Below are 25,421 nucleotides of genomic sequence, written 5' to 3'. Positions count from 1 at the left end.
TTTTGCCTTTTTTTTTTTTTATTAAAACCACTTTATAGAACATCACATCAGTAACAGTGTAGAATCCATGTCATTTACAGTTTACAAATGACAAAATGTTTACACCAAATCATGAGTGTTTACATGATATCACCCACTACTAACATTATTTACTGTATCTTTTGAAAAAATAACAGCACAAGACTTAAGAACATTTAACAGGAGCAGGTTTCATTCTTCTCTGGTTTTATTATCACACTGTTCACCAAACGCAGCAAACCTTCACCATCTTATCCAGGAGGGTCACCTCTTCACCCTCACATGGAAGAAGTAATCTGATTGGCATGGTGGTTTGTTTGAAGCAGGTCCCTCGTGTAGCGCTGGAAACCAGTCATGATGTTTCATCCATTTCATCGGCTGGTTTGCTGCAATAATGCCAAATAATTAGCAACTCTATAAATAGACGGTAGTTCTGCAAAATCACTCAGTAGGATGTTTGTTCTAATTTGCTATGAGCTCAGAGTGCATCGAAAATGAAACTAATAGGCTATAAAGAGAGATATGAACATATTTAGAACTTACCGGAATGAAAATGTCTGGAGCACCAACAGATATTTGGAGATGGAAGAGAGCTGCACGTCAGCTCATCTCACAGCTGCTATCCAGGCTAGACGCCTTCGTTTGGTAACATCGATACACGAGCTGCCTCATGTTGCTTCCAGGTTGGGAAAGCATAAAAAGACAATCCAACCTTATTCCCGTGCCGGTCGTAAGATCGAACATTGCAGCCGAGCACACAGCAAGTACGAACCATGGCTATGCTATCGCTCCTAGCTTAGACCCCCAAAATGGTGAATCGGGCCAAAATCCTTTCCACGCCCACCCCCGTGACATCACGCTCCGAAGCCCTATTTTAACGTGGCTCACATCCATGTACGTAAACATAACCTGCCGCTGCTTCTACGACACAGTATATATCACAATTTGGTTAGACAGCCCCCTAGTGGTGAAGCTGAACTACCCACATAACTCCTATCAACACAGAAAGAATGATGAATCTGACATTATTTTCTTTTCATAACGAGTAGGATCTCAACTTCCAAAATTAATTGGCTTGCACAAAGAAACACTCAAATAATGCTGGAGACAAACTAGACTTTCAGGGATTATAGTCATTTGTTGTTGATTTACAAACCTAAATAAATAAGGCGATTAATTATGCTTAAAACTTTTTAAAAATTAGGTTTTGACATGAGTTGAAACATAAGAAATATATTTGTTTGCTGCTGGAGAACAAAATGGAGAAGAATTTAGGAGAATGCCAAGATTGTTTCATCATAAATCCAATGGAAATCTACTCAAGTTTTTACTTCATTGTGGCTCTTGATGGTAAAAAAGGGTAACTAAAACCATTAAGACACGGTGACTATAAAAGTCACAACAAAAAAAGCAAAATATTACAGTCAGGACCAATCCAAAATATTGGAGTACCAACCATTAGAACAGCATCGCCATCCCGAAAATCAGTTTTCGCTCTCATTATATTTACCGCTAGTAGTTGAATCGCCACACATTTTCCCCTGAAAATGACATTTTAACAGCAGGTGCCAGGAGTTTGAGGAAGATAATAAAAATATTGATCTAGATAAAAACTGGTTTGAAAAGCAAAAAAAAAAAATCTGCACATCTGCCGGCATCGCTCACATTATCTGTGGCACACTGCTCACTGCAGGCAAAGAGGGTAAATGTCAGAAAGGGTTTCCTAGAGAGAGAGAGAGCTCCATGACATTAACAATGACTTTAACTGGCTGTGAACTACAGGAAAGCGGAGCAGAACTTCCTTGTAATTGAATTATACAGCCAGGAAGCTGCTGCATTGAATGACAACAGGTGCTACTTTGCTCTCTGTATTGTGCTGCTTCTTTTATGTGTTTACTTCCTGCAAAATGCAAAAAAATGTTTGTGAGAAGCATATAGTCTATAAATGTCACCTTTAGGTCTCCTGCAACATATTCTTCTCTCACATCAAGGCAGTCTAGATGTTCAAAGAACTCCACGTCATTGGCTGGAGCCGTTATTGTGACGTCTTTACTTCCAGTGCACGCTTTGAACACAATAGGGCAAGATCCCACTGGAGTATAGGCTATATAACATCAGAGAGCTTTAGAAGAATAGCCACATTTATGCTTCCATATCTAGATCCAGTTGCCAAATGAAACTTGATTTGTTGACCGCATCAAATGGTTTCTTGGAAGTTATCGCTGCCCAACTTTCCAGTTTAACTGTTGGATTGTGACACATTTTTCAGCAAGAACAAGATGTTCTTGGAGGATTTATTATTCCCGCTGTCATGCTGCACACCTCATCTGATCGCACAAATGACCGCAGGGCTGTTAAAATACACTGTAAGATTATTAAATGAAATGTGGGAGGATAGGAGTTGAGGACTCAACGCCAATGCTGGAGAGTCTTCTTCTTCTTCTTTTTTTTAAAGGGATCATTAAAGCTGAAATCTCAGCAACCAGAGAAAAAAAATTTACTGTACTTTTTGTGAAACACATTTTTAAGGTTTCCAAGACTAAACTTCAGATGTACAACCTTCTCTATATTTTTTAACATAAGCATTGGCAGTGAGTCTATGGCCCAAAGTTTTCCACATACAAAAGTTAGTTATGGAGTTCCACAGGGTTCTATAGTAGGGCCAGTATTTTTCAACAATTAACTTAAAAAAAAAAAAAGAATATATTCATAATGATCACTGGATTTTTAAAGCAGTTTTTAATTACCACACCTAATTCTAATCATAAAATCATAATTTCATCCAACCCTGTGCTCACAGTCCCTGTCATCTTTACAGTCTCCATCAAATATCATGGTAGGAGCTCCCTGTTTAATACCTCCATCGCCCAGCATCTCTGCAGGTGACAGACATACACCGTACCCACTATAGAGGAATGGGCAAAAGCTTGCAAATAGGCAGACTGTCTGCAGGCGTTCTCTGATCTAATCTCCTCCACAATCTGGCATTTGGCTTCTGCTGGGATGCCAGGTATACCATTCAGATGTAGGCAAAAGCAGCTCTTTTTGGTTAAGAATGCACCCAGCACTGGACTGCAGGAGAAACATGGGCAGTACAGATGGCTGTAGACTGCCCTCTGGTGGAGAAATATAATCAGTACACTTGTATATGACGCTGCAACTCAAGTAGTGTTTGTTGGGTATATTATTCGGCAACTGGAAATTGTATCCTCATCACAAGGTTCAGTTTTTGTTTATGTTTCAATGGGAAACTCCGTAAGTATAATCTTTCTCAACTTCACTTAATGTATAAAAGCTTCTTTGTCTTGCAGTCTCAGCTGACTGTTCTGTCTAGTAGCTGGTGTTTTGCGCCTCTGGTATTCTTGCCAATCCCCGCTCATGTATTGACCCATGTGCCTGTTCATCTTAGCCGATATGATGCCTGACATGTACTACATTCCATGTAGTACTGAGGCAGGTTATTGGTCGGTAGTTGGATGGGACCGGTCCCTTCTTGGGGTCCTTGGGGATCAGGACCGTCCGACCTTCGGTTAGCCATTCCGGGTATCTCTCGTCAACTAGCAGCTGGTTCATTTGTGCTGCCAGACGCTCGTGGAGTGCAGTCAGCTTCTTCAGCCAATAGGCGTGAACTATGTCGGGGCCTGGTTCATGCTCTTCATACTAGAGACCCTTGCTTGGATGTCTGCCACCGTGATGGTTACTGGACCCTGTTCAGGGGGAGGAGGTTGCTATGGTCTGCCCTCAGATCCACTTGCCAACTTCTAGCCAAGCATCTCACTGCTGCCGTATTGTAGATCAGTGTCGGTAAGCGTGGCTGTAGATATCATCCGTAGTGCTGCATTAACATTATCGAGCAGACCTTCTGAGGCCACTTCTGCTACACTGCAGTAGTGATGTCGCGGTGGGAAAGCTCCACTTTACACAGTCTGCATTTGTTTACTGTGAAATGTTTTCACTTTTTAAAAAACCTGTTTCCATTTCCTTCCTTCTTCGTTTTGCCGTTCGCGCTAGTTTCTTCTTTGTAGTATTGAGTGCAGTCTTAGCAGAATATAGCTTACTGCAGTGTACTGCAAGTACAAGAAACACACTTGTGGGGTTTTTGTTTTTTTAGAATAGGACGTGTGGACAATAAAATTCCGCGTCGTCGATTATAACGACGAATTGTTGCAGCCTTAATGTCATATTTTACTTTTGTGCAAATGTTATATTGTAATGGCAAATTATGTCAAATCAAGGACAGATACAGGTAATTAAATAAAAATTATTTTATTCATTTTTTTTAAATAAATGCATTTTTACAGTCAGAAAACAGAACAGCAGGACATGCACTGCTACTCTTGACACTGAAGGCAAACAAAAAGTCAGAGAAATTAAAAATTAACAGAACAGTTTTCGCTTACCTCTGTTCTTTTTTTCTTTTTTTTTGCTGATTTGTCTCTCCTTCATATGGACATTATTTAATTGCACACTTCAATTGTGTCAAATACCAGACAAATAGTAAGTAGTGAAGTAACCTAAAATGGCATAGAGTCAAACTTGCAGCAAAAAAAGCACATCAATGACAATGTCAGTTCTTTTTTTAAATGAGCTAAAAATGACAGAGCTACAAATGGAAATGTAGAAGAGAAAGCAGAAATGGGGGGAGACAGGGCACAGTGAAAAAGGCTTGTGTATCTGTATTTTAGAAAAATATATATACTCAACAGAACTTCTTAACCAAACCTGGAGTTTGAGACTAGTGTTATCTTCATATATATTCACATATATCTTCATCTGAAACTCAGTAAGACTACAACATGAGCAGGCACATTTACTACACGTGTTGACAGATGGCTTACCTGCAAACCCCCAAAATGCAGAAAAACAAAACAAAACTGTACAATTCTATAAAAATGTTTGTGTTTTTTTTACATTAGTTACAAAAAAAATACTTCATTTACTGATCCTTCATACTGAGGACAGAACAAAAAAAGTTTGCATATTTATTTTTTAAACTCTGTGACCTTTTGCTGGTGTGTACTGATAATAACGATAACAACAACAACAATAATAATAATAGTAATAATACTATATGGTGTGACAAACAAAACAGCGTTAATGTAAAAGCCAGTACAAGGGATATGTGATAATGTCCCTCCTGTTATGTAGTGTACATGCACTACGCTATGAGACATCAGTGGTTTCAGATCTGAGGATGCCGTTCAAAGCTGACCTAAAACTGTGGTCAGAAGAAGAGCCATAAACAGATGTGTTAATGCTCTCTGGCATAAAATCTGTGCACTTTAAGCTTTGTCTAAACAGAAGACTGCTTACAGTTTGGAAAATATAAAAAGACATCATGTTTTAAAGGCATGTTAATTACCTTAGTTGAACATTCTAACTGAAAATTTTTACACCTTACTTTAAAAAAAAACTAGTAGGCGGTTGTAGTCAGCGCTACACTCTATCAACATTTCTGCAGCAAGGACATTTACATCAGCCGGAAACCAGATAACTCAAACCCACTTGATGCTCATGCTGTTGCACTGAACTGTAGTGTGCTCTCATTTTTAGCGGTCTATTAAATACAGAGTACATCTCACAATGTCAAACCTGTCAGCTAAAACATAATCAACAGAGAGACTCAACAGGAAGGACACAAGTTGTGAGGCAACGACAGAAATCAGAAGCAAAAAAATAAACGGAAAGTTCAGGACAGCTTATTCATAAACAGGACTATATACTGCACAAGTGCACTTACACGTGACTTCAAAGAAAAACCTTTCACAGAGTGGACAGGATGGACATGCAGATCTGATCGACTGACCTCTGCTGTTATAGATACTCTTGATAACCACCTTTTAGGATGAGTAACTGTAGGTCCCTGAGGCACTACAATTACATTTTTATCTACGTTGTTATGTCAGCCTCTTTAGTCCAGTTCCAAAAGAGAGAGAAAAAAGGAAAGTGAAAAAGAATAAGTGGGGAAAAAAGATTCTTTGGGATTTATTCTGATGTTTGAATGGTGTTAAAGGGTCGTCATGGACGTAAGTTGGTGGCCAGTCCAGGAGGAGAGGAGACAGGTGGTTGTAGGACAACAGACAAACTTAGCTTTCTGCTCAACCACTGGAGTTCATCTGAACTGCATCCACCACAATATTAGTGTTGCAACAAATGACCTTGTCAGCATTAATGCAAAAAAACCTCCAAAAAACTATGACCTTAAAAATAGCGTCAACCATGGCAATAGTCATGCTGCTCTGGGCTTTTCAGCGCAGACCTAAACAATTAAAAAGAAAAAGTAAAATAAATTCATATATTGAGGTTTCCCCCCCGACCTCCAGCCACTCCCCCTCCTGGCCCCTGACCTACAATCATTGAACCCTGGCAGCCTGGAACAGCTCAGACCCAGCCGCTTGTCAGCTTATAGAACATTTCCTCATCTAGAGACTCATTCTGGTCCTTGGCACGCGTGGACAGGAAGATGTAGCCACCAATGAACTCGTGGACCACCTTACAGTCCACTTCGGCGCAGATGAATGAAAGACTCGGCTCGTCTGCAAATTCCACAGTCACCTGTGCACACAGAGCACGTCACATCAGTCACATCAGTCGTTTTTTGGCTGACATAGTCGTTTTATATGTGTGATCAGCTAAGCTAACATCACAACAAGCAATGCAAAGAACTTTCACTGTTGACTTCCACCCTTTTTACTAGATTAATAGATCAACAAATTCAAGTCATTCACTTAATTATCAAACACAATTAAACAAACCAGCAAAATAAATCCAAGAAGGTTAAAAGGAAGCTAAATTTGCCTCTTCTGTTTTATAACACTGTGTTAATTTTGTATCTGATTGAATCAGTGTGCCTGTCATGTTCCAATAATGTTTTTAAGAAGGTAATACTAAAGGTAAAGCAGTTATGTGGGTTTCCTACCATCTTGATCTCCCAGTTGACGTTCCACTGTTTCATGTTACTAAAGCGCCATGTCTTGATGGCATCTCCGGTGCTGGCGTCCATCCGGATCAAACGATTATAAGTGATACCGATCAGCTCCTCCCGCTTTCCACCCTGGAACCTGCAAAGAAGAAAAGAGTTAGAATCTATTGTGGAATGAAAGTGTGTTGATACAATGACTAAATATGTGACTGTCAGTATGTATGATGAGTTTTTTTGGATGAAGACACATCTTTAGTCAGTTGTTACAAACATACTTTGCAAGGAAATGAGTGATCCCAAACTCAGGAAGGGACTGCCATGCCTGGATAAAGCGCATCTTGGCCTCAATGAGACTCATTTGGGCCACATTCTGGTGGGCTTCAAGAATCCGGGCTGAAATCTGACAGAAACAAAACCGCACTCATTACACACATGACTTTTTTTTTTTTTTTTAATGTATTTTTTATTTACTCCCACCATTTAAAGTATTCACGAACATACACACTAATGACTGTAAACAAATGCATCCCACACACCACACTCTAACAACCCAATGCACCAATTTAACACACGCTTAAAGTGTAAACAAGCTGTGGTTAACCCCATAAAGCTTTCAGAGCAGGGTGTCAATAACCAGTGAACGTTCACAGTGAATGTCTACTACGTACAGCTAGAAAACAATTATGAATCCGAGTCTGCTTTAGAACCCAGACTGAGGTTAATGAGCCAACTTAAGGAAGCTTTCAGGGTGAACTGTGTGAATTGGCATGCATGTATTCACACATGTGTGCCTCCCTCCAGTGGTGCTACATGATTCTTAAGGCTGTAACCTAAACCTTACCATGAGCACAGGAGCAGAAAGTCAAAATGACCACATAGCCCAAAACAAGGATTCTACCATTTCTGTCAGTACACTTAGAGAATGAGTAGTAAACTCCCCTAAAGATAAGTAATCCATCATGGACTGATCATTTTATACATTAAAAAGGTTGCAGTGAAGCTGCCTGAACATCACAGCTTCTCTAATGCACTTGAAAAGCTTTAGTGGTCTCTGCCGGACTGCATTACAATAAAATACGTAAATTAGATTTACCGTGATGGATCACTTATCTTCAGCAGTCTGGGCTCTGCTTTACATATATTAGAAATACATGAACTAAAATAAGCATCTAACTAAAGGCTAAACATATTATTAAAAAAAAAGAAAGAATAAAATACATTAAACTATTCATCAGTCTAAAAACATTTTCACAAGGGTCTGCTCTATTACATCAGTGAGGCTAACGTTAAATGCTGCATATGGACTGTGTGTTAAATGAGCTAAAACATGCAAAAGACCTGCATGGTCCATTTGTTTCACTCAGTCTGTATATTTATAGCCCCACACCACACAGATGCTCACTTGATACAATTATGTGTTACTTTCTTATCTTGTACACCCCAAAGAACACTGTTAGAGTTAATAACAAGTGACATACAGAAACTATACCATCTACTATGGCGGCCACTATGACTTGCTATAGTTATTGTTAGGTTTGATAACCCAGATACATAAATTGTTCAGAGTTCAAACAATCATGCAAGTATCTAAAGCTTAAAACAGCAGCCAGTGGACACAACTTACCAAGTCCCTGATATAGCCTGGCTGAGGAGGAGAGGTAGGTATGGGAAGATAGATGGGAATGAAGGAGATGCATACAGATAGAAGGAATACAACGTTTGGACAAAGAGAAGAAGACAGTAAGATCACTGTTGAGAGAGGAAAGATAAAAAAAAACAACAACAACAATGCAGGACATGACTGTAATAACAGAAAGCGGGGAGGAAGGCTGTGGAGCTAAAGGGGCATGCAGCGTTCAGCCAGGAGGAGGAAAGTACAGCTGCAATCAAGGAAATCACACATTTTCACATAAAGGAAGTGGGCAGTGTAACTGCAGATTTTAGGTCAGATCATGCCTGCCTGTTCTTTGTAAACACAATGAGCCATTAAAAAAACAAACCAAAAAACCCTGAAGTCAGTTTCTATGTAATATCTTTGTCAGCCACAAGATGGCGATGTGTGACAGCAGCAGTGAAAGGTGTTGGGCTTCTCCAAGCTGCAGGTCTTTATTTTCTGTTTAAAATAAACCCATTTATCCAGAAACCACCCTGACTCACGTAATCACAAAACTCCTGTGTGCGTGTATCTGGCTGGAGATGCAGCACAGAAGTCTACTCTGACAAATCTTGCAACAGGAAGTCCAGTTTAAGGGAGGTGGGGAGGGGCTGCAGCTGGCCAAAGAGTTAATGGGCTTATCCCAGACAGTTTTCCCGCGCAACATTCCCAAGCATGGCTCATTTCCGGATGTCCCACGCCCACTACATATATGTGTGTGTGTGTGTGTGTGTGTGTGTGTGTGTGTGTGTGTGTGTGTGTGTGTGTGTGTGTGTGAACAAGGGACTGTACACCATTACGCTTTAATGTTATGCCCAGGGAGATCATCTATTAGACTGTGTTTGAGTGCGAGACTGGATCTGTGCCAGAAAGGACCACAGACAGACACACATCCTGTGCTATTACTACTAATACTCAAAAAACAAAAAGGGGAAAAAAACCTTCCTATTTAAGCTAGCCCCAGTTCCATGCAATTATTTTGCTACAGAGTGTTTCTTTTCTGTAACCCCCCCCCCCCCAACAAAAAAAAAACCCTTATCTATTTCTACACCCCTTTTTTGTCACTGGCCACAACTGCAGCTCTGATTAAGTTATACAGCAAGCATGTAAGAAAAATGTAAAGAACTCTAAAATAGTGCAGGAAAAGATGAGCCAAAGTGAGCTAGGACTCTTCTCTGTCTCTCAGTGACATCAGGTAAACTGTAGGTTGGGCAGTGACACACATTTATGGCATTTTTACCTGACACTAAATCAACTCTTTGATTTTATTTTTTTTATCAGTAGGTTTTGTTATAGATGTGGAAGTAATTTCATATGGGTGACCCCAAATATATTTAAGGGATTTCCTGACTAAACTAAGAAGATAGCGAGTCAGGCTCAAATAGAAAGACAGAACTGAAACTTTAAATTTGAGCTGTTGTAATTTGGGATTAACTGCTGACTTTTAGTACTGCTGTGTGTTTGATCTCTTAACATGCACATTTCCTCTATGAAAGGAGCATTAAAGAGAAACACTGCTTTGTACTGTGGTAACCTATAGGAAGTTTGCAGCACAGACTAACAAAGTCTAACTTCTCCTAGAGTGTCAATAATTTCTATTTCAACTGCTTTTAATAACATTCCTGGTTTCCTATGGTTCAAACCTGCCTAGATCCTTTCCTGTTCTACGTCCATTTTTACCCCTTTATTCCCTCATTTCTTTGAGCAATTTTTTTCCAGACATCAATGATACTTAAAGTTATGCTTCAGATAATATTTGAGTCGTCACCTGCTGTACCAGCAGCAGCTTCCCAACATCATTCTAGCCTCCTAGCACCACTGTATTTTCCTACTACGATAAGAACAAATCCAGATTGAGTGAATAAGCTCCCTCACCCATCCCTGACCATGGCAGCTGTGTACTCAGCTGTTCCAGGGTACACAAACACACAAATCTACATAACACTTGAGAACATTCATCGTTAATGATTAAATGTTACACCAGATTATAACGAGGTCCATAATAACGGGTTTTCTGATCCATTGCATCTGATATGTATCCATATGACTCTCTGCTCTTTAAGTCCTTTTGTCTACAATCACAGAGCTGAGAACGTGGTGGGTAGAAATGTAGAGAGGAGGAGTAGAGGAACAGGTATTTAAACAACTCAGATGTTAGGAGGACCCCACCTGGAATGAATCAGATGCTTTTCAACCTTTCAACCATGTAATCAGCTTTTCTAAAAACACACACTAGACTAGATGATAACCCTTTTTTTCCCCTTACCAAACATTTCTACCATTTTAACCTCCACATTGCTGTAAACAGATCCTAACCTGGACTACATGGCTTACCTGTTTGTTCTTGTACTTCTTCAGGTAGCGCGGAGACACCAGGCATTCTGGGTTGATATCAGTAGCAACTGGTTCAATGGGTAGGTCAGGGTTCATGTGCTGCATCTTAAGGAAGGACAGAATGTTCTGGACCTCCAGGTTGTATGAGCTATCCGCCATGGTCTTCCCCTTGGAGGCCAAGCGGCATGCAGCCATCCAGTGGGCGTACTGTTTCTCCTGGAGATGAAAAGTCATAATTAACCAACTCTAAAAAGGAATAAGACAGCGCATTAAAGGGTGTACCAACTTCAGCCTCACCGTGTCACACCGAAGCCAGATCTCATTCATGCCATCAGCCACAGGGATTAGCAACTTGATGTTGAATTTCTGACCAGAGATGTTAACATCTGGCGTTACCTCACAGCCTACAAATAGAAAAGCATGGTGCAGGCAGGAAAAAGAGGTCAAGTGTCAGAGCCTGTTCTTTAGACATGCAACCTCAGATTTTTTTTATTTGCAGGGAAAAAATAAATGGGCATGACATTGAGGGTTTTTTTTTTGTGTGTGTGTGTGTACTCTTATGCAACTAGGGATGTCTCTGCACCTCTAAGATTCATTTGATGGGAAGGTGTCCCATGTGCCTCCTCTTTACTCTTGTAACAGGAAATTGTGATATCCTTGAATGTGCACCAGTACTGCTTGTAGCCCTTCAACGTCAGTTTCTTGGGTCTAGAGAGAAAAAAAGCAGAAGACATGTCAGAGTTCAGGTGGGAGAAAAAAAGAAAAAAGGAAAAAACAACCATTTTCTTTATTGGTGGTGAGGAGGAACAGCGGGGGAGGGGAGATCATAAGTACAAAGGAGGGGAAGGAAAAGAAGTAGAGCTTCTCAAGTGCAAAGTCAGCGAGATGAATAGGAAAGAAGCCAGCACTGTGGAAAACCATTAAAAGAGGAAATGCCTCTTGATATCATACCCCCCATTTTATGAGACAACCACCCAAGGGGCCACCTGCCTGTCAGCAAAAGCTTCAAGCCAAAAATGAATATGATTCGAAAGCTTGGTCCAACTATAATCACTCTAGATTTTTTGCCAAAGAATATTTGCAGGCTGAGCTTTCAGGTTGCCTTTTAAGCTCATAAAAAAATAGAAAAACAGGCTTACTTGGCCAGAGAATGGTCCCGCCATAGTCAACAGCTTTTGGATAAAATGTAATCTTGCATAGACTAACATGCAGTGTTTAGTGGATTTGCTAATAGTAAAGGTGCATTTAACCTCATGGCACTGGACTTACTTGAAGACTTTAACATAGTCTGCTAGCTCAGGAATAGATGTGATGTCACCCTAGGAGAAAGGGGAAAGCTATTGTTAAAATAAGCCTGGAACACTTTAACATACATACATATATGTGAATAAAAGGAAAGAAAAAAAGGGAAAGGATTAAACACAAAACAATGACCTCACACTTGACTTTGTACATTTTCAATGTCATTGCTCAGCACAGTAAGCTGGCTTCTTATGTAATATCTCAGAGGTCAGTTTCCTCTGATAAGCTAAATACATGTTTCAAGAAGTTGTTGTAACAGTAGAGACATATTTTCAGTGGGGCCTTAGAACCCCCAGCTCTTTGTTAGATGCAGAGCTTTTGAATAACTGTGAAATTTTGCACTTCCAGCAAACTGTAGTGCATTGCATTGTCTTTGTGTGTTTCCTGTCATGTTTATGAGTGCTGATGAAAGGAGACTTCGTCACAAGTAGAAACAAAAGCACCTAACTGATGCCAAGATTTCACAATTGGGAAAAACAAATTCACATAATGACGCCCATTTGGACAAAAAGGATGCAGGCAAGCCCAGTGCACACTCAAGCACCAGTGGTTTTGTCTCATACCAGTGTGTTGGAAGTCTTCCCTCCCTCCAAGGTAATCTCCAGATCTGACAGGGCTGCATCCACTTCATCCACCTCCTTCTCACTATTATTCATGTGGTTGTCTGATGACATGATTGACAGCTTGTTGATGTGGTACTGAGAATGAAACAAAGAGCGATGCTCTGGTTAAAAGCATGAAACCTGCAATCTATTACTAAAGTGTCCATTCCCTTAAAGCTTCCAGGTCTAAAATAAAACACTTGAGACACGGGGATTTAAAGAAAGTGTGAGGTGGAGATAGACTGTTAGCAGCTTGTTATCTGTTGCACCAACATGGTCAACAGTATTGCTTTTTTCTATAAAGTTTTGCTGTGTGCTACCGGTGCATAAACGCTCCAGCTACATCTTATAAAAAGGAAAAACAATCTGTGATAATTGCCATATAAATACTTTAAGATGTGATGGCATTTGTGTTAGCAAGTGCAGCCAGCATACACCACTGAGTTTACCAGCTATGCCGTTTTTTTTGGAAGAAGCTGAAGATAAAGAAGAGAAGTGTGCTAAAGTTACTGGTAAAGATTCACTGAGGTCAGGCTGTTATAGGCAATGAAATTGTTTTTACCAAGTGTATACTGAATGTAGGACTGGTGCAAGACTGTAGTAAGAGATTGTTCTCTATTACAAACCCCCCACAAACAAACCCATCAGTGAGTCACAGATACCAAATTTAGCTTGTAGATAAATGGTATTTATAATGTCACCCCATCAGCAACCCCCACCAATATATGAATGAACAGCTGTCAAGAAAGTGAGCGATACAATGCAGCGTTTGATAGAGATTTAGCTGATTTAGCTAGGATTTAGCTGGCTAAGGCTTCATATTGTAGGACAAAGAGCTTGCCATGATGTCCAATCCTCTGGCTCATCTTTAAAAAATGCAACTCTGTGAAGGAGTGTTTCCCATTTTTCTGTTTGTTTGTGTGATCATCAGAGTTACTTCTTTATCTGCTGAAGTACTGACTACAACCTGTGTCCCAAGTCCATGACTATGAGGTCAATCACTAATCTTGACCACTGATTACCTCATATTTGAGAACTACCATAGTGATACATCCGGGTGACAGCATGCTAAGTCCAGCCAGCTGCATACCAGAGTTGGACAATCATTGCTCTTTATTTAGACCTTAGTATCTGTCAACAGTGAAACCTAAGCTAAAAGCCAAGACTGAAACGCAGTAGTAGCTACTAAAGTGCTAAAAGATAGGCAGCAACAGTCTACCTACCGGCCCAAACACCCAACTTAGATTAGCATCTCTCCCAGTGCAGTGTAAGAAGAAACCAGTGAAGTGTAATTACAACTGGTCAGACGAAACAAACCTAACACCTCAGAGTGAAAGAGTGGGAAAAGGAATGTGAACAGGTCTACAAGACCTTGTCTTTCTGGGGTGGGTGGTCTGAGGTATGGGGTCCTGTGCTCCAAGATGCCCTATAATTACCCTCAGGGTGAAGACAGGGTGGCGTCCTCAGGTCTTGGCACCCACAGTTTATGGGGGTCAGAAATAGAAGGAACACCACCCCAATGGTACATGAGGAAACCTAGGGGTGTAAAAGAGCTTCAAATCTGTACATCACTCCCATTCGAGCCAATATCCATTCTAGCGACTGTCATTTCTACTGATCTACTTTGAACTTGTCTCAAAACCCAATAATCCAATGCCACCAGTGCCTTTAAAGTCCACCCAGACCAAAATTGTGTTTCTGTTTTACCGAGAGTCACGTAATAATTCTTGGGTTCAAACTGTTTGACGAGTACACTTCTGTAATAAGAACCTCTCTTTAAATCTAAAAGCCTATTTACTTTGTTATTAGTATGAACTAAATAGGAAACAATACACAATAATCAAGATTTAGCCTGCATGCTGCAACAGGGCTTTCAGCATTACAGCTTCACTCTGAGCTGCAATCCTATCCAATTCATTACCTTGAAGCTGAGAAGAAAGCGTGCCTTCCACCCAATAAAAAAAGGTCAGCGTTTCTTTAAATTTCATACCTTGCCAACTTAAACTGTATCAGTACGCAAACACTCAACCTTCTTACCTGGAGGGCAGCAAACATCATCATTTCCTCCTCTGTGCATTCAATTTCCTCCAGGAGAATGGCCCACTTGGCCTGTTCATAGAGCTGGTTCACTCGAATGGCATCATACTGTGGGCACATCAAACCATATTATTGAGCAAACTGGACAACTTTGAATACAGTGATGTCAAAGGTAAAGGTTGTATGAGATTAATGATACAAAAGTATCAAATAACTAGTCTTTCAAACGCCCCATTCAGGTCATCGGTACCAGATATAGAACGTAAGCTCTACAGGCCAGTGTTAAACAAATATTTTTACCCAAATCATGGCAACTAATGGCTGGATGTATCCCTGCTTACTTTATGATTATAATAACTTATATCTGGTGCTTTTAGGTTATGATGATACAGAGCTATTCGGCATGGCAGGGTCTCAATAATTATCTCAACTGACTACAATGTGCTGTGCTTTTTCTGTATGATTTACCTTTGGATTGAGGTCAAAGAAGCTGTGATATTTAAACCTCAGCAGCAGCACCTCATTCTCCTTTACATCCTGCTCCATGAGAGACCTGGACGAGTCCAGCCACCTGTACAAACAGGGATTACAGCTAATTAGAATATGTTATTTTTTCACACAACATGAAAGCAGTCTCTTGTAAATGTTGTCTGTTAACGACCTTTTTTTTAACTAAACCACTAGGCAAAGTTTAACTCACCCCTGATTGATTTTGGCTTTGTCCAGCAGGGACTGGGGCTTGTACAGTTTGACCAGAATGTCTGGTGAGGAGATTGGCTGGCTCACAGCAAGGATGCTGGGATTGCCCTCTGACAGGGGACTGTCTCCGAACCAGGCGGAAGTTGGTGACAAAGGGCTGCCGTCCCTTGAGTCATAGGTGGGGGTCATGGTCTTACTGTATAAGCCTGGACTAGAGTAGATGCTCCCTGAAAAAAGATAACCATCAGTTACCGTATTCCCTTGCGGAGCCAGAAATACAAACCTAACACAAAAAACTTCCAAATACTGACACTCACAATCAAGTTAAGTACACATAAGTCACTAACACAGCATTGAGGGGGAAGAGTGAAGACTTCTCAGCACACGCAAATGCAGCCTAGCCTGACCAGTTAGTGGTCAAAAACACCATGTGACTACCAGCACAAACTTTGCAGATGAGTGACTTCAACACCACCCTCCTGCTGATGGTGGGGTAGATGTTGATCAGCATGCAGGTGATGCACAACATGATCAGGTTTACCCATTTACTTACAGACCAAAAGAAAAACCAGCAGGAATGCACTGCACACAGCAAACTACAGCACAATTTACCCACGAGAAAGAGAGAGAGTACAAAAATATTGGAGGAGAATACATTGAATATCTTTTAAACATGTTAAAGGAATATAACTAAATAAAAAAAAACCTTTGATAAACTAAGTGTCTAAGCAACTTAAATGCTGAGTTATATGTATATTTGGTCTGCAGTGTTTTAATTTGGGAGTCTGGCTACAAACAAAAGCCCCCAAAGTGAAGTTATTTGCATTTCCTGTTAGTCCAAGTTCCAAAGTATTTTCATTCCCCTCCATTCCAACTCTCCCTCTGTAGGGTCAAGCAACACTGGCTAAACCATTAAACCCCTTCTGAAATGAGGAAGTGGGCTTGGTTTCTGTATGTGAGTGTGCATGTGGATGTTTATGTTTGCAAACTGAGGTCATGAGAACATGTTGCTGGCTATGGCCTCCCCTTCCTTGTGGGGGAGGGTGATCAGTGGTTCTTTCAAGGTTTTCCTCCCAATGCAAAGTTCATCAGGTCAAGAAGACTTATCCTATCACCCGTAGGGTCCCCTGGGGAATGCCAAATATCTAGGGAAAGTGTGTATAAATTGAAAGCTGGAGTTCCATTAATAACACAAAGGAGCCTCCTCCATCCTGTTTATTGAATCTCAAATGCTGGTGCAAAAACAAAGAATGCTAACATGACTTTACTCCCTAATACTCCCACACTAGTGATTCATAGAGGGCTTAGATGGAAGGAGCAGGACCACCATCAGCTGTTGAGACTACAAGTAAACCATGGGATGGTGGTCAATAAATGAACTGTCATGGATTTGGTTTTTACAGCGCTCCTGTGTGGGCTGCTATTTGAAGCATGCAGATAGGATTATAAGCATGTGATTTTAATTCTGAACACAAGTTTATGGGTAAAAACACAAATGTCCTACATATAACTTGCCCGATAACAACCATCTCATATCTGCATACTCAAGCAAGTGATTGGCTATCCTGCAGGCACAGTGAGCAGGCCCCTGGAGTAGCTTTAAGAAAAGTGAGCAATGAGCTAATTGCTAAAAGGGCGCAAAGCCTTTGTCATGACACCACCCGAATCAGCTGACTTCCTTAGGAGGACCAGTCAGGTGACTCGGTTGCTAGTCTCAAATGCTACATATGTCATGTGACCTTAACACACCAGCTGTGGGGTGTAGAGAGGAATAAGGAGGCAATGCTGAGGAAGCAGTGCTGAAAAGAAAGGACAGAGGAAGGGGAAAGCTTACCTTTCACAGGTCCGATGTATATTATCTCAGAGGCTAGGATGAAAAGAGAAAGAGTAAGAAAAAGAAAGACAGGAAAATGTAGAGGGAAGGAAACGGGTAGAAATCAACTCAAGTGGACAGATTTAAGACACAGAAAACTCTACAGGCATAGAAGGAAACAGAGGAAAAAAGACAACAGTTGAGGAATACAAGAATGGGGTATATCTTTGGCATTTCCACAGACACTGCCAACTGCTAGCCTCAGAGTGGATGACTCAGTTTACCCTCTTCACAGAGGGAGATCGCCCTGGCATGACTAGTGAAGTTCTGCAGTTTCCATCCACCCATTCATAACCATCCAACGCAGCATGACTGATTGAAAACCCAGGCAAGGCGTTGGTCAGAATGACCCAGCCTTGCATGTATAAAGTGCAGCACATTTTTACAAAGTAAAGGCCGTTCGAGGTCTGTCATTCTCAACACTGACAAGACAGACGATTACAAACAGCGGGCATGCCAAGGCGTAGCCGCTCCACTGGGAGCTGCTGAACTGGCATCACAGGCAGCGTCGTGTCTATGTTCGTGTAACAACAACAGCTGAGGATGGTTTTTCTACCAAAAATGACCAATTACGTGAGGCAGGTCAAATGAGTGTGGAGACATTTCCTAAATAGTAATTTTAAATATAGAGATTGAGGTTTTGGAAAAAGATTGCCAGTCTACAAGTGGAAATAAATGGTCATGTACCCATTATGGACTTGTTGTTTAGACAAACACCCATTTCATTTGCTTCTGAGATCAGTGTGGAGCTCACTGTACAGTACACATAGGCTATTTTGCATGTGTTTAGGTACTCTATAGGCACACATTTCTTGTATGTATTTCTTTTACCGTTCTCGGCAGTAATAAATCAGTTAAAAAGACATTGAGAAAAAGGCAAAATGATCTGTTTAAAGCTTGAGTATCTCCAAAACATTCAATCGGACTCAAATACTTCAGAAAAGTGTTAAAATAACTGTCGCGTTCTTATGAATGGTATTATAATCAAATGTGTTGTTTTATCAGCTTATTGAGAAAATATAATAATCGCATTTAAAAAGGTGGATTGTGAAAAGACTAATAAAACTGTTGCATATTAATTTCCTGTAGATTGAATAATTGGTTAACTAAGTATTGCAGTTCTAAATGTGATAAAGGTCGTTCTGTGGTACTGATTGCATCTTTTCAAAGCCTTGTGATTTCTATCAGGAGATCTGGGCCAAGAGGCCAGCCCTTCCTCACGAGGGGACGGAATAACATCTTACAACTTGGCCATAAAATGTACTTTGACTGTAGCATGTGATCTGCGATCTGATGTGTGTGTGTGCGCTCACACACACACACACACACACACACACACACACACACACACACACACACACACACACACACACACACACACACACACACACACACACACACACACACACACACACACACACACACACACGGAGACTGGTGACAGTAAACAGATTCTCCACATTCCTACCGAAACTCTGTTTCTCCTCACCACCTAATACTCTGACCACATTCACCCACTGGGAACAAAATGTATCTAAACCAAAGGCGTAGAGGAGTGTGTAGCACACCCCTTAAAATGTGGTGATGCAACTCTGGGCATGGTCGATGTGTTGGGAAGTAACTGCTTTTTGCAGTTTCAATCACTCATTACGTTTAAATATATGAGTGAATAAATACACCGTTCACTCTGATCCACATAGGTTTGTAATGATACTAGAATTTTAAACTTGATACAAAGTAATGCTCAATAGCATTCTTAGTACCATGGGAGGAAAATAAAATAAGACACATGACTCTTTTCTACAAGATAAGAACTAAACCAACAATAACATCAATGTTATTTTATATATTTAACAATATCTTATATCATTTTAAGCAGTGCAAAATTTGAGGTTGTCTGATGTAGTGCTGTGCATCTGGTGAGTTGGCACCATCCTTTCATTGTTGATCAAATCGTACTGTTAGGGGGTAGAGCAACACACTTTTTAGACACAAATAATTGTGCTAATCTAACACAATTTACACAGCCTATTAATGTCGGGCAGGTACTGATAACGATTCCTGCCTAGTTCCACCATTAGCATCATCATTAGCACCTTAATGATAACTTAACAGCAGGCTAATGTAGCTACCAGGTAAATGCTAATAGTTAAACAGCAAACTTTTATGAGTCCAGTAGCCAGGTTAATGTTTCTGATAACCGTTTAAAATGTCTTGAAATTCCTTGAAGTGTTGTCCAGTGTTGAACTTACTGTTCATGTGTTCAACTAGTGAGGGGAGGGGCTGTGTGCCTGCCTATCTGCAGCAGTGCTTTTTGAAGGTCTGTGTCAACTAGAGGAGGCAAAGACAGCACTGCCGGGTTGAGTATCTAATCTGAGAGCCATTTTTAGTATCAAATAGTATCCGAGTATCAATTTTTTTGACAACCCTAGATCCAAATCTGTATTTCAGGAGAATTTGTTTTTCACAATGAGTGTTCAGGCTGCTATCCCTGCAACTGGTGAGTCTATATAGTCATTCAGTGCACACAGAGCTGACTCTGCAGAGCAGAAAAGACTAATCGCACAAAGAGTCTCATTCACCCTGTCTGATGGTGTTAGCAGTTCTGCTTAATGCTAACTCTGTGACAGCAGTCTGTTTTGTTCTGCTCCTCCCTGCTCAGATGGTTGTAAGTCTCCCATCAGGAGGGAGGAGGGTCAGTATGACTGCACTCCTGTAGCCTGGTTTGGGTTTAAAATGGCAGCGTGACCAACTATGTGTGGAATCTCAGCCATTTTTAGTCCTCCCTGCCAAGGAATTGAGAGCGAGGGCTGTAGATCCCATGCAGGCCTCAAACTCACACATTCATATTTGGTCACGAGAAGCAGGGCGCACCAAACTCGGGTCATCTTAGTGTTTTGGGTGGGTGTTTTTTTTTTTTTTTTTTTTAAATCGCAAGTGCATGAAATACAAAAAAGAATCTAAGAAGCTTCATGGGGCCAGCACAACCTGCCATACAACCTGCTGTCCCAGGAAAATAGGAGCAATTGTTTTTCACAACAAAAGAAAGTGAAAATTCTTCCTGATTACCTAAGAACAGATCAGAATGTAAAAACCTAAATGGTTAGGTTTATACAAACTTTCAACTCATGGGTTGGGAATATGAACTCAAAAATACCCTGGCTTTATTCATCAAGAAATATTTTTGTTCCTAACAACTCCAAACTCAGTTGGAGTTCTTTAGGAAACATTGTTAACGAGCCATAGAAGCAGCTCACCTGATCCAGGTGTTAACATCGGACCCTCCAGTTCCAGATCATCTTCTTCTGTCTCCTCCAACTTTTTCTTCTTCTTTTTGGGATCACGGGGCTTGCGCAGTAGAGATAACTCCTCTGGGTGGCGGATATCTTTTGGGGAGAAACATTAAGAAGATCCATTCAATGTCACATAAGCATAAACCTTGACTAGCAACAAAGCCATTTGGACACAAAGACAGACAGGCTTGGATGTCATAGAGTCCCCAAAACCATACAGTAATTTGTGTTTTTTCAACTATAGGCTTGAAATAAAACCACATGACCTCAATGACTTTAAGCTGTATAGTAGGTGAAAATAGGGACACTAAACCAACCCAAATCTCAAAAAAAAAAAAAAAAGGTGAGAGGCAGATGGGGGGGGGGGGAAGAAGGACAAAAAAGCAAAGGGAAACAGATGCAGACAGCTGTGCACATAAAGGGTGGAATACTGTAAATCCCTTTTCTCAGGGCTCTAACAAATCTTGCTTTAACTTTAATCCCCAGCTGAGACTGAGCAGACATCCTCCATCGCCCTCCTACTCCTCTTCCTTAGACAATTCCTCCAACACACATTAATAACACAATTCAGCCGACATTGGAGAATAGTAAGGTAGCGTTACTTTTACCCCCCTGCCCGCCAAAAACCCTCCCAAAACTATTCACAACAAACAGGTAATAAAGATGAAATGAACCAAACTGTAACTGCATGTATGCAAATGGAAGAGAAGTGTGCAAGATCCAACTCGGACAGTAAGACACCCGCCATATTGAATATAATGACTAAAACAGAGCAGTCTTTATTCCCTGGCTTCTCGCTCTTTTCCCTCCTTCCCTTGGGCCTGGAGGCCAGGGAACCATCACTCAGCAGCAGCAGAAATGATGTTTTAGGATGGCTTGGGGCGGTTCTGATATAGGCGGTGAGACGGCCAGAATGTGTCAGGACTAGAATAGATGGAGCTCGGCTAGAAGCAACGCACATCTGGACCCACAGCTGGACTTGGTTTTCTCGAGGATTCCATATTAACTGACGAGCACGCAGATACTTGAGAGCAATATTTCATATTTTTATGTAATCAAGTGCATAGCTATCCATTTTCTCATATCTATTGAATCAAATCATTTTTTTCAAGTAACTGAAGAAGGTGTTGTGGAAAGCACAGGCAGAAGGGTTGAGAGAACGTCTTGGCTTGATGTGCAAGCTTGTTTGGTTTGTGTAACTAAAGCAAAAGCATTCCAGGAGTTTTAAGAACTACCAGATGGGAGCTCACCCTTTCTCTGCCTCCCTCCTCCCCCATTCTCACTCTGCTGTAACAGACGAGCACAGTCCCCGTGCCCTTATACAGCCATGTGAGTTCCAGGCCTGCTGCTGCGCTTTAGCCCCCGAGGAGGCAAATATACACAGTAAAGTGTGTATCAAACGGCAAGTAGATGGATAGGACTGTGTCTTTTTGTGAGACATTGCAGAACCATGTGGCATTTAATTACAACCTAACTCTGTTTAATTGTTATGAGCCTATCATCAACACTGGGAACTTTTCCATATTATAAATATTAGCATGACAAACTCTGGGGGAGATAATGCATCTGATGTAATCGATCTCTATTATTTCAATGAAATGAGTTAACGCCATGTTTTTCAATTGTTTACACTACTTTGAGTTTGTTGTCAAAACCAGACAGCTCAAAAACTTCATTTAATTAAGAACTATAAACATGTACACGTATGCAGCAGTGTATCTGATTTCTGGAAAAATCTGTGGCTGCTTAATAACGTGCAAATTTGTTCCACTAAAATGCACCGACATCCAGAAAAATTATCTACTCAGGAGATCATTTATGCTGCTCGTATGCATGATTACATTCTTTAGGTCACTACCCACCACAGTTAGTGGCCATAGGTGGTAGGAATGTAGATTATCTCCATAACTGTTGAAACTACATCAATCACCCTGCTGATCTTCTGCTCAGCTCTCCTCGTACTTGGCAACCAGGCTTCAAGACAGCTAAATGCCTCCATTTAAAGAAATACTTCACTCTTAACTCAGAGCAGGCAGTACACCCTTTTCTGGCTGACAACCATGGTCTTGGAAATGCCAATTCTCATCCCGGGCAAGTGTTGTAGTTAATTTTTTGCTGACATATTCATACTCCTACGCTCACCACTTTTGGCTGGTGTCAGGAGGAGGAAAGAGGAGGAGGGTGATGGTCAGAATGCTTACAAAGGCTTGGTGGATTTTCATTTGCAGAAATGACACCTAGACAATAAGATCCCAATCTTCTGTCCTGCTGACTTGTGGCAGTAACCAGGCCTGAAGCCAGAGGAAAAGGATTGACTGGGAGCCAGCAGCGCATGCAAGATTTACTCTTTGGAACAGATGATTCACTGCAGTGAGTAAGACCAGCCGCAGAAGAATCACAAACATCATCACAGTCTAATTTTACAGCACTTAAGTTTGCCGTATAAACTGATATAGACCTACATGGGCAAAAAATTACAAAGGAATCATCTGGTTCCTGTGTTTCCCTTGCATACTCCTAAATGTTAAGAATAGGTGGTCTAGTTCCCACATATAGGCTTTACTTGGGCGGGCTGCCCAGGTATGTTAACAACAGGCCTAGGATATTTGGCGACTCGTTTTTTTTTTTTTTTTTTAGTTCTGTTCTTTTTAGCTGCTCACCACCAAGCCGGGCCCTTTGCTTCACATGCTACCAGTCTGGTGCTGTAGCGGTCCTCCATATAAAATATGGAAAACCTTTCCCAGTGGAAAGGACTACAAGTGGCGAGGATAGTCCTTCAGCTCAGAAGATCTACTGAGCGCTGAAGGGCACTTCAAACCTGCACCTGTAACAGGTGGAGTGGAGAACTGGTTCATGCAGCTCCAAGCCAAGCTCACATGAGTTTCAGAACAGGCTCTGCTGTCACCACACATGGAAGCTAGATGTTGCAGTTGAGTCACAGGTCTAAAGACTCACACACACACACACACACACACCATTTGCATTATATGTTTCAAGAATTGAGCTGATTACACATAAAGGAATGATAAACTTTTGGTGTTTATATTAAGTCAAATCATACTACGAGTTCATTCAGTTCTTAAAATGGCACAAGTCTCTTGTACTATTTTTCACTCTGGCTTTGACAATCTATACCAAACGGCCTTAGTGGCTTGGGAAGAGTGACAGTTCTCTTTCTCTGTCAGACACAAGGCTAAATATGTGCTAAAAGGCAACTCAGAAAGGATAATGATGCACTTACATTTAGGAGATGGAGCTGAGGCCAAACCACAGTACTCCTGTGTTATGACAACAGTTGAGAGCACATTTGGGCCCAGTCAAGCAGGCCACAGGTTGATGGGTCATAACTCTGCTGGACCAAAATGACAGAGCTAAGGTCCATACAAAAATCAGAAAGGTTTCTTGAGGACAAAGTGGTGGGACCAAAAAATTACAGATGTCTGCTTCAAAGTCACTCTTCATGTGAGGTGCTACTGACAAATTACTCATGAATCTGTTTTGCCAGACATTATTTAATGGCTCACTGTAACATTTCATTACTGTTGCGGCCTATTAGCCATTCCATAGAAAACCCTCTGTGTTGGTTTTCAAGCGCACAGTAGTTTAAAAGAGCTTGCACAGTTGCTCTGAGTGCAGCAGCTTGACTCTTGTTAGTCTGAAATGACGCTTTTCTAAGGGAGGCAGCAGATTTGCACCACCTCAGGCTCCAATGTCCCCAGTCATGTGTTAGTCAGTTATGAAGAGTACATTCTGTCTGCTGGCTCACAGAACAAATGGTGTTAGAGGGTGTGTGTGTGTGTGTGTGGGTGGGTGGGCTGAATATATATTTAGTCAATATGAGAAACCAGGTTGTGAAGATGGCACAGTGAGCAAAAGGAGGAGCTGGAATTTTGGTGGGGTGCAAAGCAGCTTGCAGGAAAGGCAGCTAACAACAGTACACCCTACTGTGGGATGACATTAGCTGATCCATCAGGATTGGGGAGTGAGTTGGATTTCATGACTTGTCTGAACTTTAATTACACAATATACCGAAGTTATTGGTTGCATCATTAAGCAAATGAAGATTCAACAATTTCTTCTGTTCTCTAAAACTTTAAGCTGAGTATCTTTTGGTGTGAATTGGGCCAGGAAATTGTGACAGAAGTTTTCCCTGTAGCATTGTAGTTGCATTTCTTCACAAAACAGAAGACATTACAAAAAGTGGAAAAAATATAATTTTGGAGAACTCTGAATTGTTTACAGAGTTCAAAATTGTTATCTTTAAACTAATTGTGGAAAATCCCAAATGCCTCTTTTTCCTATCAACTAAGCAGTAGAGGACACGATGTAAGGTCAAAACAGGAGTGGAACTGAGTGATTTTTGTGTATTACAGTACATCAGCCTTTTGCTGAGCCCTCTTCTCTTTTCCAGTCTTACCAGATGGAGTGCATTTGTCAAGAACAAGCTGCTTTGGACATGGGAGAAGTATGTAATGACAATGAGAGTGTTATGTTGATTTCTTATGCTGGATGTTCACTGACAGAATTCAATTGCTCTAGCGAGACTAAAAACCAGACAAAACATTAGTTTGGAGGAAAGAATAATGTTTGTTAATACTGCAAAGTAAAAGACTGTTGCATGAGGTAGTTGTAAAACTGTTTTCTCTTTCTGTTTTGCAGACTTGCACAAGTAACCCAATGACTGAAG

At 40.9% G+C, this 25,421-nt stretch overlaps 1 protein-coding gene across 4 annotated transcripts in view; it reads right to left on the bottom strand.

The window, feature by feature from the left end:
- Positions 1–4,268: 4,268 nt before the first annotated feature.
- The window catches only part of fermt2 (FERM domain containing kindlin 2), a 36,948-nt gene continuing 15,795 nt past the window's right edge, over positions 4,269–25,421 (bottom strand). The window contains exons 4-17 of one of the 4 annotated variants that reach the window (XM_085390537.1): positions 20,699–20,827; positions 17,403–17,435; positions 15,570–15,795; positions 15,338–15,440; positions 14,870–14,977; positions 12,794–12,928; positions 12,198–12,247; positions 11,512–11,636; positions 11,226–11,332; positions 10,929–11,144; positions 8,565–8,585; positions 7,216–7,340; positions 6,938–7,079; positions 4,269–6,573 (exon numbers count right to left, since the gene is read on the bottom strand). In XM_085390537.1, coding sequence (XP_085246663.1) covers positions 6,400–6,573; positions 6,938–7,079; positions 7,216–7,340; positions 8,565–8,585; positions 10,929–11,144; positions 11,226–11,332; positions 11,512–11,636; positions 12,198–12,247; positions 12,794–12,928; positions 14,870–14,977; positions 15,338–15,440; positions 15,570–15,795; positions 17,403–17,435; positions 20,699–20,827 — 1,694 coding nt within the window. In that variant the 3' untranslated portion in view covers positions 4,269–6,399. The remainder of the gene's footprint in view (positions 6,574–6,937; positions 7,080–7,215; positions 7,341–8,564; positions 8,586–10,928; positions 11,145–11,225; positions 11,333–11,511; positions 11,637–12,197; positions 12,248–12,793; positions 12,929–14,869; positions 14,978–15,337; positions 15,441–15,569; positions 15,796–17,402; positions 17,436–20,698; positions 20,828–25,421) is intronic. The other 3 variants (XM_085390538.1, XM_085390539.1, XM_085390540.1) reach the window with 3 other exon arrangements.

Source organism: Rhamphochromis longiceps, linkage group LG19 (genome assembly GCF_057381845.1).
Source record: "Rhamphochromis longiceps isolate RC_006_pf linkage group LG19, R_longiceps_female_GT1.1, whole genome shotgun sequence".
NCBI lineage: Eukaryota > Metazoa > Chordata > Actinopteri > Cichliformes > Cichlidae > Rhamphochromis > Rhamphochromis longiceps.
The sequence above is the reverse complement of the archived record's forward strand: the minus strand, read 5'-3'. Positions and strand labels throughout refer to the sequence as shown.